This window comes from Trichoplusia ni, chromosome 21, assembly GCF_003590095.1.
Source record: "Trichoplusia ni isolate ovarian cell line Hi5 chromosome 21, tn1, whole genome shotgun sequence".
Classification (NCBI taxonomy): Eukaryota; Metazoa; Arthropoda; class Insecta; order Lepidoptera; family Noctuidae; genus Trichoplusia; species Trichoplusia ni.
The window spans coordinates 5,748,432-5,767,135 of NC_039498.1; the positions used below are offsets into that span (position 1 = coordinate 5,748,432).

General features: G+C 36.9%; 1 protein-coding gene across 3 annotated transcripts in view; it reads right to left on the minus strand.

Moving 5' to 3' along the window:
* The window catches only part of LOC113504265 (diacylglycerol kinase 1-like), a 118,082-nt gene that overhangs the window by 50,293 nt on the left and 49,085 nt on the right, over positions 1-18,704 (minus strand). For 2 of the 3 annotated variants that reach the window (XM_026886483.1, XM_026886480.1), the window contains exons 1-2: positions 4,519-4,848; positions 14-98 (exon numbers count right to left, since the gene is read on the minus strand). In XM_026886483.1, the coding sequence (XP_026742284.1) occupies positions 14-98; positions 4,519-4,533 (100 nt within the window). In that variant the 5' untranslated portion in view covers positions 4,534-4,848. Of the gene's footprint in view, positions 1-13; positions 99-4,518; positions 4,849-18,704 lie in introns of those variants that run through there. The other variant, XM_026886481.1, reaches the window with a different exon arrangement.

The following is an 18,704-nucleotide window of genomic DNA, read 5'->3' on the forward strand; positions in this document are numbered from 1 at the left end:
GGAAGGTACTCACACGAGGTCAACTCCTGCAGCTGCTGGAACTCGGCGGGCGACAGCTTGTCCCATTGAAAGCTGCTGCCCGCGTGCTGCATATCCGTCTGAAAGAAAAAGAAGATTACATTAATATAACTGGAATGTTGGTCCATCAAAATCATTTATCCAAATTAGGCTACTAAGTAGCACTTTTTGAAGGTCAGATTACATTGGACAGCAACCAGTTATCCCACCCTTCACCGTTTCCTAAGAGCTTTTGATGTGAGAGAAGAAACTGAGCAAAAAGCTCCCCAGCAGGACGCTGTCAGATTCTAGTGATCCGCGCTTCCTCGGTCTAGTGGTTAGTGGCCCTGACTGCTATACCTGAGGTCGTGGGTTCGGTTCCCACACAAAGTATTTTTTGTGTGATAAACACGGTCATTTGTTCTGTGACTAACTTATGTTTATTTTAATAAGTAAATGTATATGTGTGTTTATCTGTGGTCTGTTACTCATAATACAAGTTCTGCTTAGTTTGAGGCTAGATGGCGTTGTGTGAAAGATGTGGATTATTATCCCTAATCTTTACATGACATGAAATGTTAGCAAATGAGATTTCATCAGGGTTGAATAGCGAGGGTTTTGAGAGGCAAATGATTTTACCTACACTAATACTGAAAAGAGGAAATGTGGGTGTGTTTGTGAAATCCCCCGCGATTTAAGGAAACTCCCTTTTTATTGTCAAAAAGAGAAAGATTCTTTTTACTTCTTATGTCTTGTGTCTAATTGTCTCTAAACTTACAGAAACGCCAAAAAAATGCCAATATCAAGCTACATTTTGTATACCATCACGCTATAATCAATTGAAGCAAAATAGCAATGAGGAATCTAAATGTTACACAAAAAAGCATATTATTTAGCAGAAACGTATTTAAAATCTTCGGAATGATCAAAAATCACCCCAAGACAGGTTCCAAAACATTTTTTAACCATTCACAACTTAGAAATTGGTGCAGCGAAGTCATATTTTTCAGAAATATCAACTAACTCCGCCGCAAGAACCCAGTTCAACGTTTAATACATCGTAAGTGGTACATCGCGTCGTGCAGTCACGTGACCGTGATAGATGGCCCTGTCAGAAGCTTTCAAGCGATGTCCGATGAAGACAAAACATCTCTATTACTTAGATCACCTACGACCTATGTTGGAAAACATTAGGGAACCGATAAATATAGGTTTAAAGACGAGAGCGAGTTGTGATGAGGTTGATGGTTTTGGATAAATAGGTTTAAGATGTACAATTCGGTTGGGTGATAAATTTATTGGTTATGCATCAAAAAAAGTGTGGTCGTATGATGCGTTGCTTAAACTCTGTCTTTATTTGTAGTTTTTGGTTTGTTTATAACGTTTGTTTGTTTGTTTGTAAATATTTGGGTACTGTACCCTAAAAACCAGTGAAATGCGACACACGGTGGTGTTTTGCACAAATGTGCTAAAATAAGCAAACTTTAGTAAAAAAAAAATACTGCTTTTAAAATAAACCGTTATACCTTGATTTATGTTTTTTTTTTGTTATTGTAAAGGCAACAGTCGCAGTTTTTAGCCTACAGCTTAGTGACAGACGGACGAACGTACCGACCGAAAGTGGTGCTTATGATGATGATGTCATAGTTCACTGATATACTGATGTATGTAGGTACATTGTACATAATACCTTGTGTCTACATTTCTTTGGTCTAAAGGTCTGCTTATTTGCTCACGATATTTTCCGTCACAGCTTTTAATAAGTGATGAACGAGTACATAACACGCACCATTATTAAAAATAAAATTACTTCGTGCAGTGATTTGAACCTACGACTTTTGACTCGACAGCCCATCTGTAATACCACTAGGCTAATTTAACATCCTGGAAAAGGTTTTCTACTATACAAATATATCACTTAGATTAAGGCACCCTGAGGCACAAGCAAAAATATTTTTATCTAAAAATAAAAAGTGTGATTGAAAGAAAAAGTAACTTTTATAGAAATAGAATTGCCTGAAGGCTTGTGAGAGAGATCTTCCCCTTAGATTTGGCTACAACGCGATATAAAATTGGCTAACTGAGATTCTAATTCATAGGTATACAGTACTAGACTAGCTGTTACAAATCGAATATAATCCCACGGAAACATAAAATCGGGATAAAATCTACATGTTAATCCTGGCCATAAACTATCTGCGTACCAAGTTTCGTCTAAATCGGTTCAGTGGTTTTTGAGTGAAAGAGGAACAAACCTCCTTATAATATTAACTTAAGAGGTTATAGACTTAGTATGAAAGCTGCTTTAATATAGCTTACAGCCAAGGCAACGCAAATAAACCCCAAAAGGTTGTATTTTGGAACATCTAAATCCCATTAACCATGAATGAAATACAGGGAAGCTATTAGTTTCAACCCACACAAATACAGACATACAAAAAATAAATTTTAGGCAAAATTCAACTGTAAACCAAAAGCGTAGAATTGCATTTTGATTGGTGTTTGTTTAGGGGTGCATGCATTCGTATTTTCGGAGCGTTTCACGCGTTTCACGCATGTTAATTTTGATCTTTATTCATTGTAACTGCACCGGGCGTGCGTCGAATTGTTAATTATAGTATCAGGCTAACGAGATGCTGTGTTCCAGTAGCCACTATGATAAGTAAAAAAATCGAGGTTAAGCAACGCTTGGTAAGGTCATAAATTTGTTGGGTGACCGATGTTTTTTGTAAATTTTGTTTTCCTTCTCAGTTTCATAGTCGGAATTGTATTAGAACGGGCATTTTTATCCTTGACTACGAGATAAGCGACTTAAAACCGTTGTATCTAGGACGCGACAAATGCGACGTTCTATTGTCACCCTTTCACCCGTTTAATGTAATAGCAAAATAATTACAATATTGTTTTTACTACAAAAACATACAACCGACTACACATAAAAAACTACTAAGCCAAACTTGATGATTTTATGGGAATTAATGGCAACTACTTCACGTCAAAGGAAAAAAAAGAAGCAATAAAATCGCTACTACAAGTCAGAAGTTCTGAGGTAACAAACATTAAAATAAAACTAAATTAAATACAGAAGAATGGAGAAATATAATATTTAAGAACTTTCGCATATAATTCACCTTTAATACAAAACTAAATTGAAATCGATCAATCTTTTCTGGTGCTATGATGCGACAGACCAACAGACAGATGGATAATTAGACAAAGGGGCGGACAGATAGTCAAACAGAACAACGTGTCGAACTTACAACATCCCTCTTTTTGCGTCGGTATTCAAAAATAACCCTCAAAATGAAGCTATAACCATTGATACCACCTTCCATTTTCATTTAAGGCGACGTATTTCGACCCTTTCCAAAGGACATTTTTCGTTCAATTCGAACATGGCATGTCACCGGAAAATTTGGCGGAAAAATACCGCTTAATGGCCCCTCGCTTTTATATTTTTTATGGCTCAAATTTCGTAAAGTGAAATGTTATATTTATGTTCTTGGATGATGACATAAAAGGATGAATGGAATTGAATCTTGACCAAGATGTAACAAAATTTGAAAGAAGAAAGGAAGGGATGGTGGGATAGTTTGAAGGCTTACCAAGTCGGCTGATTCAAAGTGTCGCAGGATAGAGGATCTTGGAAAGATTTGGGGGGAGTCCTTTGCCGAGGACTGAGATACAGGAGACGAGACAATATATTAAGAAAGATGATTTGCCTTAGATGCAGTTAGACTTAACTAACATCCGAATGGATTTCATGGAAACATGGGTTAGTGTGAAAAAAGATGCCAAATGAGTTTTGAATCCTCAACAAAGGACTGGAGTGGTCCAAACTTTCCTAAATTAAGAAATAATGAATAATTGGTGAATGGGTTCTCTTTTCGTAAGATTCTGTATCTAAAGCGTACAAACGGATCTGTAAAGCTTTCCTCTTATCTATCACAAGACACGAGAAATTTTGCACAGATTCTGAATTCCTTTTGTGGCTATGTTTTTCCTTGTTTGCGGGGAATCCGTTGAGTTCAACTCCCACTCTCACTGATTCAGACTACGCACATAGCCGCTAGCTCTGACCAAATCACCTGACTATTGACTCGTACCTCTAGCTACCCAAACTTATTGAATCGAAACTACTTTTACGGATTTTATCGCGGTTTAATTTTTGATTTTAGTTCCCGACGTTTCGAAACCTTTGCATTTATCATGGTCACGGGCAGACTGAGACAGCGTTCGTCTTGACAGAAGATGTTGCTCGTTCTACCGTGGTCCGACCTACGCAGTATGAGCTCACTGTGTCGTGATCTCTTGCAGCGCTGCTCTTGGGTTTGGCCTTGGGTTTATTTATTATTGGATCCCAAGTAGGTAAAAGTAGTTTCATTTCAATGTCTAACATTCGCGTAAACCTAAGAAACCACTATGTTACCCAAACTTATATTCGGGTGGCTGTGGATTACTACATATTTGTGTGACTGTAAGATAGTGAATAATCAAAATAATATTATATAATTTACTTACTTTTGTTGCAGTCATCTTGCTGACGTCTCGTTATCACTCTGATATGAATAGCGGATCCAAATCCATGTTCATCTGGAAACAAAAGAAACATAACTTTGAAAAAAAGTTCTTCATACTGGCATTTGATTCTGCATTTCATTTCTGGTGTCTGGGTGTAATTTATCTATAATATGTATGTATTTAGAAATATATAATTAAGTTTATCAGTTGTCTGGTTACCATAACACAAGCTCTGCTTAGCTTGGGATCAGGTAACCGTGTGTGACTTGTCCCATGATATATTATTACTAGCTGTTGCCCGCGACTACGTTCCCGTGGGTAGAAGATATAAGTTATGATTTATACCTGCCCTGTTTTTTCACGTTTTCCATTGTACCTATCTTCGCTCCTATTAGTCGCAGCGTGATGGTTTATAGCCTAAAGCCTTCCTCGATTAATGGTCTATTTAACGCAAAAATATTTTTTCAATTTGGACCAGTAGTTCCTGAGATTAGCGCGTTCAAACAAACAAACAAACAAACAAACTCTTCAGCTTTATATATTAGTAAGTAAGTAAGTAAGTATAGAGTATAGAGTATAGATATAGATTTTAATTTTTAGTCACTTTTCCTTCCACCAATGGTGCATAAACGAGTATTTGCGTTGTATAAAGAAACAGGTTATAAAAGGAGGGTTTTGTACATATAATAAGAAGGAAAAACGCTCCAAAATCCAAAATAATGAATGAAGGAGGTTTTATATTAAGTGTAGAACTGTGCCATAGCTAAAGGAGCTGATTATGACTCTAGGAGAACTTTTCTAAAGAGCCTTAAGCCTACTGCAGGTACGTGTGTATGTCACTGAACACCTACTAATTGGCAGCACCGATTTAATTTAAAAACTTTTGTAATTTTTGAATGCTATGTATATCAATGGTTTTAGTAATGGTAATTAATAAAAAAAATATTTTCTAGGCACTTGGTTCCTTATCTGTTATATAATAAAAATAGCTGTAATATCAAAATAGATCATACTGAAATTACTTTAAATCGTCCTTTAATTTCCAATTTAGCTCGATACCCTAATCGCTTGAAATATACATAGAACAAACATCTGTCGGGTCCGTCTGTACATATATATAAATATCACTGACCTGCGAACCCTTAGCCCTTCGCATTCCACGCTCGGACCACCGCCATATTTGTACCGAAATTGACAAATATTTACGGTTCAATCTCTTATAGGTTTAGTTAGTAACTTAGGGTTGGCAAAAACTAGTAGAAGGTGAGAAATGGTTTATTTGGTGACAATTAATAACAATCTTTAGCGAATAAGTGTTATTTTTAAATGATGTAACGGTTTACTCACGCAGACGCGGCGAACTCGTCGACTCGCGATCCCGCCGCGTCTGCTCATGATTAAGGACTCCGGTTGGGTCCGAAACTAGTCGGGCTACCCCGATAAATACGCGTGAGTAAACCGTTACATCATTTAATAATGAATCAGTCACACGATAGTTATTATAAAAGTGTTATTTTTTTATTAATATGGTAACAATAACAATACAACTAGCGCCATCTACATTCCTTATGTAAATGTTTAAGTGAATTCAAAAGTTCGTTCAGTTCGTCGATGTCAACCGTTGTTTCATTATTATAATAAGTACATTTGTTAATTGTACTTGGGAATCATGTAACTAATAAAGGCCTTGAAACGTCAATTAATAGCAATCGTTAAATTTCCCACTGCTGGGCATAGGCCGCTTTCTATAAGGAAGTTTTGAGCATTGATCACCACGTTAGCTCACTGCAGGCGATTTGAGATTCCAATATTTGGAATGCGAGGTTTCCTCGCGATGTTTTCCTTGACCGTTTATCAGTGGTGTTTAAGAATAATTTAGAAAGAAAATTTAAAAAGGTCTCATTGATACTTTACCTACCTTAAGATCGAACCTCCATACCGAGCAAAAAAAATCATACATAAACCGCAAATTCACATTAGATATCAAAGAAAGTAACAATGACTTATATTTTGAATGGGCCTAGCCCGCCACATATGCCCGTCATTGCAACTCCTGTAAGCCAGAATCTACAATAAAACGAACGAAAACCACCGAAACACTTAAGTTCGGTGTGTCCTAGGGGGAACAATTAACTGCCTTGGGGGGTCCCAAGGCAGTTAATTGATGAAATTAATCAGAAATAGTAAAAGGAAGGAGTAAGAAAAATGTTATTATTATATACTAGCTGACCCAGCAAACGTTGTTTTGTCTAATAAATTATTTCTAGTTGTATGTATTTTTAATGCCACATTATTAAAAAAAAAAAAATCGTCCAAAAATAATATATTTTTTTTTAGTGTGAGCAACCCTTAACACTTAGAGGTATGAAAAAATATGTTAGTCGATTCTCAGATCTACTGAATACGCATATAAAATTTGGTAAAATCGCTCGAACCATTTCGGGTGAGTACGGTAACTAACTGGTTAGTGCCAACCCTACATACACCCTTCCACCTTTTCCCGTTCGCGCGACCTATGTCACGCGCCGTTCTATTTGATCTATGAATCGATTATACCGTCCTGTCGGCTGCTATGACGTCACGCCACCTAGGGCTGCACTAACCTAGTTTATGTTGAACTTTAAAATTGATTTTGTATAGGGTTGATACCTGATAGAGTTTAAATTTTTATTGGTGTAAGTTGAGTTTGTAGATTTTTTTAATAAATTGTTTTAACTTAATAGGTGAATTTGTACATAGTTACTTATATTGAATGTGGTGTCTTAAATTTGTATGGTTTAATTAACTGTTGCTCGCGACTTCGTCCCCGTGGGTAGAAGATATAAGTTATGATTTGTACCTGCCCTGTTTTTTTCACATTTTCCATTGTATCTTCGCTATTATAAGCGTGATGGTTTATAGCCTAAAGCCTTCCTCGATGAATGGTCTATTCAACACAAAAATAATTTTTCAATTTGGACCCGTAGTTCCTGAGATTAGCGCGTTCAAACAAACAAACAAACAAACTCTTCAGCTTTATATATTAGTATAGAGTATAGATTAATCGGTTGAATCTTGAAAATCTTTTCGTTATGCAAGTAATTGTTTAAAATATTGCTTTGGAGGAGGAAATCAAAGATGGTGTTAGGAAATTCACATAAAATACATGTTCATGTTTTTTTGGAATTATATTTTTAAATTTAAAAAAGTATTTTAATTAAATTTACAGAAGCTATGGATTCTTAAACAAGGCCTCGCTATATCAAAACATTATGAATATCAAACTAAAACCACATATTTCAAAACAATAAACCCAAAACAATAAGAACCCATTAAAATTAACGGTTAAACCATCAATGATAAACCTTTAGACCCTAAAATAATACAAAACGGTTTCGAATATTCCATATTTTGTTCAGGTTCACTTCATCCGGATATAATTTATATACCCGGCAAAATGGCGGCTACCCGCTTATGACAACATAAGGCTTGTTACACAGCTGTACCGGGCGATGTTACAGGGGAGGGCTGAAGGCATACAACCACTTAATTTTGGCAGAGAAATGGGGTTCTTTTTTGAGATGAGAATTAATTACCAAATGCCTCCTCTCGCTTTATGTCAAGCAGAAGGGAGTGTTAGACTTTTACAGACAAAACCCATCCCATGTTCCTTCTTTGCTTAGCCGTTGCATCGTTTAATTATGAATCGTCCTTAAGAAAGCAACTTTAAAAACTATATAAAACCACCGAACTAATCTTTTATTTATTTATTAAGCTTCTCTTTATATAAATAAATAAATGCGGACAACATCACATACATTGTTCTGAACCCAAAGTAAGTTGCTAAAGCACTTGTGTTATGGAATTCAGATACAACGAACGTACCACAAACACCCAGACCCGAGACAATGTACAAATGTGAATTTTTACATTGACCCGACCGGGGATCGAACCCGGGACCTCAGAGCTAGCGACACCTTGAAACCGGTGTGTACACCACTCGACCACGGAGGTCGTCATATGGAAAGGTATAGAAGAAGACATGTTGCGAACCCCCAAATAATATAGGTAAAGGCAGGGGAATGATAAGTTATCCTATTTTTAAACTTTCGCAGTAAGGAATTTAATTCTTGTGTCGCGGGGGTTTCACGAACATTCAAGATACATGCACAAAGACACTCAGTCTTAGGACAAGCATTCGTGGATCAAATGCTGGTCCTACACTTCGATGAACCTTGCTACACGCCACGCTCGGTGGGGGTTCTACAGTCGTCCTGTGAAACGAGCCTAAGGTCCCTATTGTTGATTTTTTACTGGTCTTTTAACAATGGACTGTTGTAACTAAATAAAGCCGGTTATAAAGTGTAAAGGATCTAAAGGGAAATTATGTTACGGGGATAAAAAAAGCGGTCAAACTCAGAGCTTAAACATGTTTGCAACAAAAAAAAAATGCGGACAACATCACATACATTGTTCTGAACCCAAATTAAGTTGCTGAAGCACTTGTGTTATGGAATTCAGATACAACGAAGGTACCACAAACACCCAGACCCGAGACAATGTAGAAATGTTAATTTTTACATTGACCCGACCGGGGATCGAACCCGGGACCTCAGAGTACCCTAGCGACACCTTGAAACCGGTGCGTGCGCCACTCGACCACGGAGGTCGTCTTTTAAAAACTACAGATATTGCTTAAACTTGAAGTATATGACTAATATATAAAGCTGAAGAGTTTGTTTGTTTGTTTGTTTGAAAGCGCTAATCTCAGAAACTACTGATCCAAATTGAAAAATTGTTTTTGTGTTGAATAGACCATTCATCGAGGAAGGTTTTAGGCTATAAACCATCACACTGCGACTAATAGGAGCGAAGATACAATGGAAGATGTGAAAAAAAACAGGTCAGGTATAAATCATAAGTTACATGTACTACCCACGGGGACGAAGTCTCTCTATAAAATAACAGTTCATGAGTTACAACCTGCTGAAAGACGGCCGGGCTTCTGCTTATTAACAATTTAGTTTGTTTTTTGTTATAGGTAAAAGAAAGATGCCACAAACATACACACAGACAGGCGGATAGTCAGGTAGGCAGAAAGACAGACCAACAGGCACTAAAATTTATAACACCCTTCTTTAATGTGTTACCTATATAGAAAATCACCGCTCTCACGGGTAAGATGCAACCAATAAAATATGGCAATATATCCGGATACCGGTTATAAGCGATATAACCGGTAATATCCGGTTACTCGATACCTCACTTTGATGCAATAAGCGGTGGCTTCACTTTATTGATATTGGAGTTTTCATATTTGAATTTATTAATCTTTCATGTCCGCAATATGTTTTAAAATTTGAAAAAAAAATCAATTTTGATATTTTTGTATTAATGCCCTAAAGAAACCGTTTGAAGGGTCAATGGGAGTAGTTGAGTGTTAATCACGCCAAACTATATGTGCGTGACGTGTAGCGGGTTCAATACCCGCGTAGGAAAAGCGTTTGTATTTAATTTGTGTTTGAAAAATTGGTGTTTTTGTAATATTTGAATATTTCTGAAGCCATTTTTAAGAAAAGGAAGGAATTTTAAGAAGGGTTACACCCTTTATAGAAAGCATTGAATTCCTCAGTTAATTCAAATTCAAAGTCAAGGTTGGTGTTTGAGCCGAATATTATAATTATTGATCGCCTTTGGGGCTGGATACGTTCGAGTTGTGCTCTCGCAAAGAAAGGAAATAAAAATTGCAGTAAAAATAAATATTGTTTACACACACTAGATAAGTTTTTTAGAAGGAATGGTCTTTTGAATCGTTTTTAGAATTCCGTACCCAAAAAGTAAAACTTGAATCACTTAAGTGTGGCTTTAGATGGCTTTAGTGGCTTTAGATTCTTGTTCGTCTGGCCGTGCCCATGGCATGGCCGCCTTGCACGTGCGCCTGGCATGAACCATCCGATGAACCGTGATAATTAGACAGTTGAATTTTTTACCGATGATGTATTTGAATTGCCGAAATAAAAAAATAAAGATCGATGTCAAGCAACGACTGTTACGGTCATAAAATCGTTGATCCCATCGACCGTCACCCAACCGATTCGTTTTATTTACCTTATTTGTACGCATTCCCCAGTGTCGCGAATTCAACTCGCACTTGACTCGGTTTTATTAAAATAAAACCGACCTTTTTATTTTCCTGGATCGTCAGCTTAAAATTAAAGACTCCAATCGTTTCTGAGACGATAAAGTGGCAGGACAAACGAAAGATCTACCCAGCAGTGAATCATTTCAGTTTAACATATTATTGACAATGAAGATAACAAAATTAAAAACTCCCACGCAATCCTGAAAAACTATGAGAAATCCATAACAAAAATTACTCACGAAACAAAATCAAATTCACATTTACAACTGTAGAACATTACTTAAGCAAAATCAATTAGCTAGCGGACCAAGAGACTGTTAAACTAATCTGCATACACATAAATCTTAGCACATTATCTTGCAATAAGGCGATATAGTCTAAAGGTTCGTTAGCACAAGGCGAGAAATACGTGCTATTTGCAATACACTGCGGAGTCGCGCCGTTCTAGTCTATACTTCTATCCCTACTAATATTATAAATGCGAAAGTAACTCTGTCTGTCTGTTACGCTTTCACGTCTAAACCACTGAACCGACTTTAATGATATTTGGTACAGAGGTAGAGTTGACCTTGAGAAAGAACATAGGATAGTTTTCATCCCGGATTTTTGAAGAGTTCTTGAAGAAGCCTTGGGCAAAAAGCTAGTACTAATATATAAAGCTGAAGAGTTTGTTTGTTTGTTTGAACGCGCTAATCTCAGGAACTACTGGTTCAAATTGAAAAATCTTTTTGTGTTCAATAAACCATTCATCGAGGAAGGTTTTAGGCTATATACCATCACACTGCGACTAATAGGAGCGAAGATATAATGGAAAATGTGAAAAAACAGGGAAAAATATTCATCTTCGAGGGCTTCCGTTCAAAAATTCCTAACTTATATATCTTCTAACCACGCGGACGAAGTCGCGGGCAACAGCTAGTATCAAATACAACGTACCATCCCCAGCAATGTACTGCTACATATTCGATAAACCCGCATCGTCTAAATCAACCCTAATGCATCAAGTAAGGCGAGACTTGTAACCGGATATATCCAGTTATAACTGCGTCTAACCGGTTATAACTAGCTGTATCCGGTTCTAAGAACGCTCGTTAACTTGCTAGCTTGGTAATTTATTATGTTTTTAGATTTATGTTGGGTAATGATTTAATTTAAGCTTTAGTTTAGCTGATCTTAATTGTTTTAAATGAATATTTGAAGATTTGAATTTGAAAGCATTATTTGAAATAACTAAAAGATGAGAGAGATGAAGAGGCTGATTTATTATCAAATTATCAATGGTTTATTCACGCGTATTTATGGGGACCCGAAACTAGTCGGGCAAGGACGATAAAATAACAGACGTGAGTAAATCGTTGCATTATTTAATGATACTCAAAGTTAGGTATTAGTTCTATTACGCAATAGTTCATTAGCAGCTGTAGACAGATTTTACTGGCTGATAGTACAGGGTTAAAGGTAAATACTAATCCAATTAGGCCAAATACATACACAGATTTTACTAGCAGATAGTACAGGGTCGGGGAATCATTCGTTTTCAAAATAAGACGAAAAAATTGTTTTCGGCCTTCCCAAAATTAGTTTTCGTAATATTTTCCATTAATCTTCACATCTTCTCCGCGGACAAATTCGACGATGATCTTCTTTCTGCTGAGTCCTATGGGTGAAAATCTATTTATAGTACCAATTCGTACAGCCAAGAGAAAAAATAACATTTCATCTTTCCCTTGCCCATATAACATCGTTTTTTATTTGGAGTTGACCGCATGTCTACTACTTCCATACCTTTCCATCTGACGTCATCTCACAAGAAGCACTCTTTGCCATGTCATCTTTCACACAATCCATCCATCGTTTCTTTGGTCGTCCTCTTCCCCTATATCGATCCACATCTATACTCAACACCTTTCTCACCACATGACTCTCATTCCTCCGCATAACATGACAGTCGGTTGCCACCTAGTTTTTCGCACAGTGTGCCACTTTCAAACTTCCCCTTACATACTCATTTCTGACATTATTCGTGCTTGTAATACCGCACATTCCTCTTAACATTCTCATCTCTACTGCATATAGTCTTTCATTAAAAAAGACGTGTTTTTTTCGTACTTATTTACTTTATTTAAAGCTTACAAATTATTAATTCAACACAAACAACATGTATTCATGTCAACGCATTGATTAAAACTGAACAGGTATCGAGTGAACGACGCGACACATATTAATGTTCCCGACCTGCGCTCGAACCCGATATTATTGGATTAAACCGGATATAACCAGATATAACCGGATAAAACTGCTTCTGTGATTTGTGCCGTGATCGTTATGGCGGTGGTAAATTTTAGTTTATCTGTTTATGTGTAGTGTTTTGGGGTTGAGTTTAATGATAAGTTAGTTTATGTTAGGTACAAGCGAATTTGGACTTTACTGCTTTAACATAATATATTTTGTTGTGTGAAACGTTGCTTCGTTTGATTAAGTTGTTGCTGATTTTAAAACTCGTTCAAAGGTACTTCAAACGAAATAATGAAATTCAGATATTACATGAAGAACTAACAAACAAAAAATAAAACATACGGCATCTCCCTTCCACACCTTTACCTTACTTTATATTTAGAGGTAGGACCTTAGATGCGGTTAGATATAACCAGTTTAAACCGGTTACCCTCGATTCAAACCGCCATTGTTGATGGTTGAATTTACCTTTGAAGGGATCTTTGTTTGGAATAACGCTTTGAAATTTTCCTTTGCATTTCCTTTGAGGGTTTATAGATCTTGCAAGATGTTTAAAGGTGAATGGTCCCATTCACCTTGTGCATAGGATTTAAGCGTATAATGGAAATACTACAGACGAATACAGAACCGCCTAATTTTTGAAGTCGCTTGAATACGCTGATGAGATGGGCGGACGATATAAAGAAGGGGACAAAAAACAATTGCATAAACAAAGGAAGGACTATAATCAGCAGTAGGCCATACAAGGTTATAATATAAATATGCCACGTAAAAAGGAATTATATTGCTTCTCCCTAATCTTGATCGAAGTCATTGAACTAACTGCCATAAAAAATATAGTGAATCAATTTTTTGTCCCTCAATAATTATGGCTAATATTGAACGAAAATCTTTCACCGATACTTACAATTTTATAGACTTATTTTATCGTATAGAAAAAAAATCTAGCACAAATCTAGGTTAGGCTGAAAGTACTAAATCTAGGTACCGTCTATCCGCGTCGATGTTTACAATCAGTAATAGCGATCAGTCCGTTCTATTGTTGACAATCGTATTTATAGCAGGCCGGTTCGTACTAGATTCATATGAACCATGGAGCATTAAAGAGTGAATGGAAGTGTCGCTCGAGCAACGCGTGGGTACGCGTCAAAATAGGTTTAAATATATAAAAAATAAAAATAATAAATTAAATGCGGACAACATCACATACATAGTTCTTTACACAAAGTAAGTTGCTAAAGCACTTGTGTTATGTAATTCAGATACAACAAAGGTACCACAAACACCCAGACCCGAGACAATGTTGAAATGTGAATTTCTACATTGACCCGACCAGGTCGAAACCGGGACCTCAGAGCTAGCGACACCTTGAAACCGGTGCGTACGCCACTCGACCACGGAGGTCGTCAAAATAATGTGCACGTCTAAAAGTGATACTTGTAAAAACTGGTCAAGTAAGACTCGCAACAGTGAGGCTTACGTACAAATAGGGTAAAAAAAAAAATAGATTTAAAAAATGTTACCCATTATATCAACTCAACTAGAAACTTACGCCTCTGTAACACGGTTTTTATGATTCAGCTTGATGTCAAATATACGGACAGATAGAGGAGCTTTCAAGTTTCGTTCCTTCTTTTAGGGTTTTGTACCCTCACAAAGTTAAAGTGTTTATGTTTGTCTCTTTCAGATGATAATCTTAGAAACTATTAAACTCATTTGGAAATACGTTTCTTTAATAGAAAGAGGGTTTGCATTTTCATATCAAACTCTGACTCTGAGCTAGGTGAGATCTCTCTTTTTTTTTGAAACTTACAAAAAATCAAACTTATAAAACTAGATCAGACGAAATCAAATAATTAAGGATCACTTTCTAATTTTTTTAAAGTACCACGACAGTGTAGACCCTTCCCTCGACATTTATATTCCGTGGCTCACAATAACAAATGTAAACATGTCACATCACTCTTATTAAGAGCCAATTTCATCACTCATTAACTACTTAAATTATATTGTCTTAATTACGTATCTATATTACTTTACACAAAGCAAAACTCCTTTTATTTGTTCCCTTTAAGATAAAAGGAATTTTGAGTATGAAACATTAGAAGAAGGGCGCTAGGAAAGGCAAAAAAAACCTTTTTTATTAGACGGCGGAATCCTCTTCAACCTCCACTGGGGAGGAAGTGCATGCACCTAGAAAGAAGTATTAAGACCAACCGAAGGAAAAGGCCAGACGAAGTGATGGCAGGTGGACTAAGGCGGTGACAGAATGGTGGCCAAGACAAGGCAAAAGAAGCGTCGTTCGTCCGGGAGCAAGATGGGTCGGTGACATTATAAAGGTCTCGGGTCGAGTCTGGATGAGGCTAGCACAGGACCGTAGAAATTGGCACGAAAAAGGGGAGGCCTATGCCCAGCAGTGGGAGGATAAAGGCTGTGGATGATGATGATGATGATGAAGGAAAAGGCAAAAGTAACAACATACATATAAGGAAGAATGGGAAATGAAATAGGATAGAGAAAGATCGAAGATGCTGTTTTGACAGCACTTAAATTTCATGATAAAGGTGTTTGGTAAAAGTTACGGTGCTAGTTGACAGGTTTTTATGGGAGCCCACAGGCCAATTAGACAGAAGTAGTAAATGGCCGGAGTAGGAAAATATTTTCCACTTCCCTTCACAGCAAGAGGGAGACAAAACAGCAACTGAGTTAGGCCAAGAACCACGGTTATTTACAATGAATGTGAAACTTACTACGACACAAGGATATACCGCAGTGTCGGAGATATAAAAATATAGTTAACATATTCAGACGGGCAAAAAATAAACAAACCTATTTTTACTAACATTCTTTTGTTTAATAACTTTCATTATTTTGAATAGATTACATTTTAAGTATAATTATGTTTTTTCATTAAATTTAATCCCGTTTTGAGATACATTTTTGGCGTTTCCAAGGTATTTTCCTGTGAGCTTTGATGTTGATTGATATTAAAAACTGTTTTGGACATCATTACAGAAGCTTTTTGGGTTTAACTTGAGCCTTTTGACTTATCATTCTGTTTAAATGTGAAAATTAAATCGGGAGATTACATTTATTAATACATTTTAAAAGTAAAATTTTGCCAACAACCGAAACAAGTCTGAAAAATTGTACGGCGGTAAGATTTTGCCAGTATAAAATAAAAGACGATATGGCTGGAAATAGTGTTTCTTGTGAGATGGCGGTCGATAGAAAGGTATGGAAGAAGAAGACATGTTGCGCCGACCACAAAATAAAAATAATTGGGATAAGGGCAGGAGAATGATGGTCAGGTTTAGTCAGTAAGTGTCTGACACTACCCATTTTCTTTCCGTAGAAAGAAGTAGTGCTTATGAAGAAGGTGTGTCAGAACTGTAAATCGTTGAATTCACAGATATGTGAACCGAAGTATCAGCCAGCCAAGTAAACCCGAACTACCGATGCCAACTCCGTTCATAATCTACTTTTACTAGGTATGCAAATAAGAAGCACTATCCGTCTATTCGTCTATAAGTCACCAGGGTATATTATTAACCCTGATAGCTATACAAATATAATTTTCACAGATATGTATTTCACTAGTTGTTGCCCGCGACTCCGTCTGCGTTTCCATGGAAATACATCCCCTTAGTGATCTTTCAATTTTCCCTCGGGAACTCTTTCAAAAATCGGGATAGAAGGTAGCCTATGTTCTTTTGCCATGTAAATGGCTATATGCATGCCAAATTTCATCCAAATCCGTTCAGCCGTTTTTGCGTGATTGAGTAACAAACATCCAAAAATCCACACTTTCACATTTATAATATTAGTAATGATAACAGTGCCGCCGTCAATACTTTTGTGTCTGTTCCTACATCTTATGACTTACAGTTACAAAAATGTAGAAACTTAGGACTTACCCATTCTACAAAAACTTCTCCACTAATAAGGTACCAAAAGTTCCACCACCTTGCTAGTTAAAGCAAAACTCACTACTTAAATATTAGCCCAAGAAATATGGGCCTTAAGGGATTAATTTGCAAGCAAAGTGGCTTGCTCTAATATGTCTTTATAATGTGGACATTATGTAGGGAAGGATAATAGGGGTCATTCTCTAAGTAACTGAATGTGAATAGGGATTAAGACAGGACTTGTACACAAATGGAGAGAGGACGAGAAGACAGTGGCGATCAAATTTAAAATTTAAAACCCTTAATAACAGACATCACAAAACTTCTTTGGAGAAGCTCTCTTTTGATTATTTCATCATTAAATTTTAGTGCGTTTCTATTTCAGTACCAAGTTGAGAATATTTGCTATTTTTAGGTTATTCTTTTCCATTTCCAAACCCAATTTATAAACAGATACGGCAAACTGATAACATTCCTCTGTTTGCGTCGGGGGTAAGAAACTAATGATTCGAGACCCTTGAAAATATAAACTTCCAAATTCTACAGAGCATGTACTCATAACTTTATGAATATCATAAAACATTTTCATTAATTACAGCTGTATCTCATCCAAGACCTATCCATCCATGACATTTTGCAAAAAATTGTTAGTTCGTAAGATGTTAGGTGACCACCCTACAACCGTTGTTCTACCTCGAATTCAGTTTTATAATTGTCGTTATACGGGCAACAGAACTAACTTAGCTTGTGGCTAAGCTATAACCGCATAAGTGAATCGATCACAGGTTAAGCTATGCTTGACGCGGTTGGTCCGTAGATGGGTGACCATCTTTGTCATAGCGAGTTCCTCGGTGTTTCGGAAGGCACGTTAAATTGTGGGTCCCGGCTGCTATTTCTACATCTTTGACAGTCGTTACAGGTAGTCAGAAGCTTGAAAAGTCTTACAACCAGTCTAACCAAGGAGTATCGTGTTGCCCAGGTGACTGGGTTGAGGAGGTCAGATAAGCAGTCGCTCCTTGTAAAACACTGCTACATAGCTGAAACCGGTTAGACTGGTAGCCGACCCCAACATAGTTGGGAAAAGGCTAGGCCAATGATGATACGGGCAACAGAAATAACTTAACTTTAACTAACTAACTATCACGGATCATGAGAAACAGCATGACTAACAGACAGACAAACAGCAAAGTTTTAGTAAAACAGGTCGGTTTTAACCCTAGGTGTACAGAACCCAAAAAAGTCCCAACCTTATAGACACGTGTCATGGTTCAGATTTTCGTGTTGTTTGTTCCCAGAACAATGCGATTAGTGTTTACGATCGTACAATTATGTCTTGGGCTGCCAGAATAAACTGAAAAGAATCCGTTGGCATCACATCAAAGGAATAGCTAGTGCTAGCCCAGAATTTTAAAAGTACTTAGATGTTTGGTCACCCAAACAGTTGGACCTATACCCGGTGGCCTTGTGGTTCATACACGGGATTTCTTCGGAATTAGAAGATTTTTTCCACATCTTGCACACAACGCCATCTAGTCTCAAACTAAACAAAGCTTGTATGAGTACTAGACAAGAGATAAACATACTTATTTCTAAATACATATTATAGATAAATTTACACCCAGATAGAGGACAAATGACTGAGCTTATCGCACAAACATTTGGGTCCTGGGTGAGAATCGAACCCACGACCTTCGGTATAGCAATCAGGGCCTCTAACCACTACACCAACAGACCAGTCCTTCGTCCATTTTAATCCGGGGTAATGGGATCTCAGTCATATTTCAGTCTTCAATTACGAAGCTATTTTTTCAAACGAATGCTCTGTGAAACATCCTGCACAGTAAAAGAAACCTTGCAGAATAAAGTTTTAAAGAAAATTCTCTTTATTATAGCGCTTTGGATTCTGCACTTGTGATAACCAA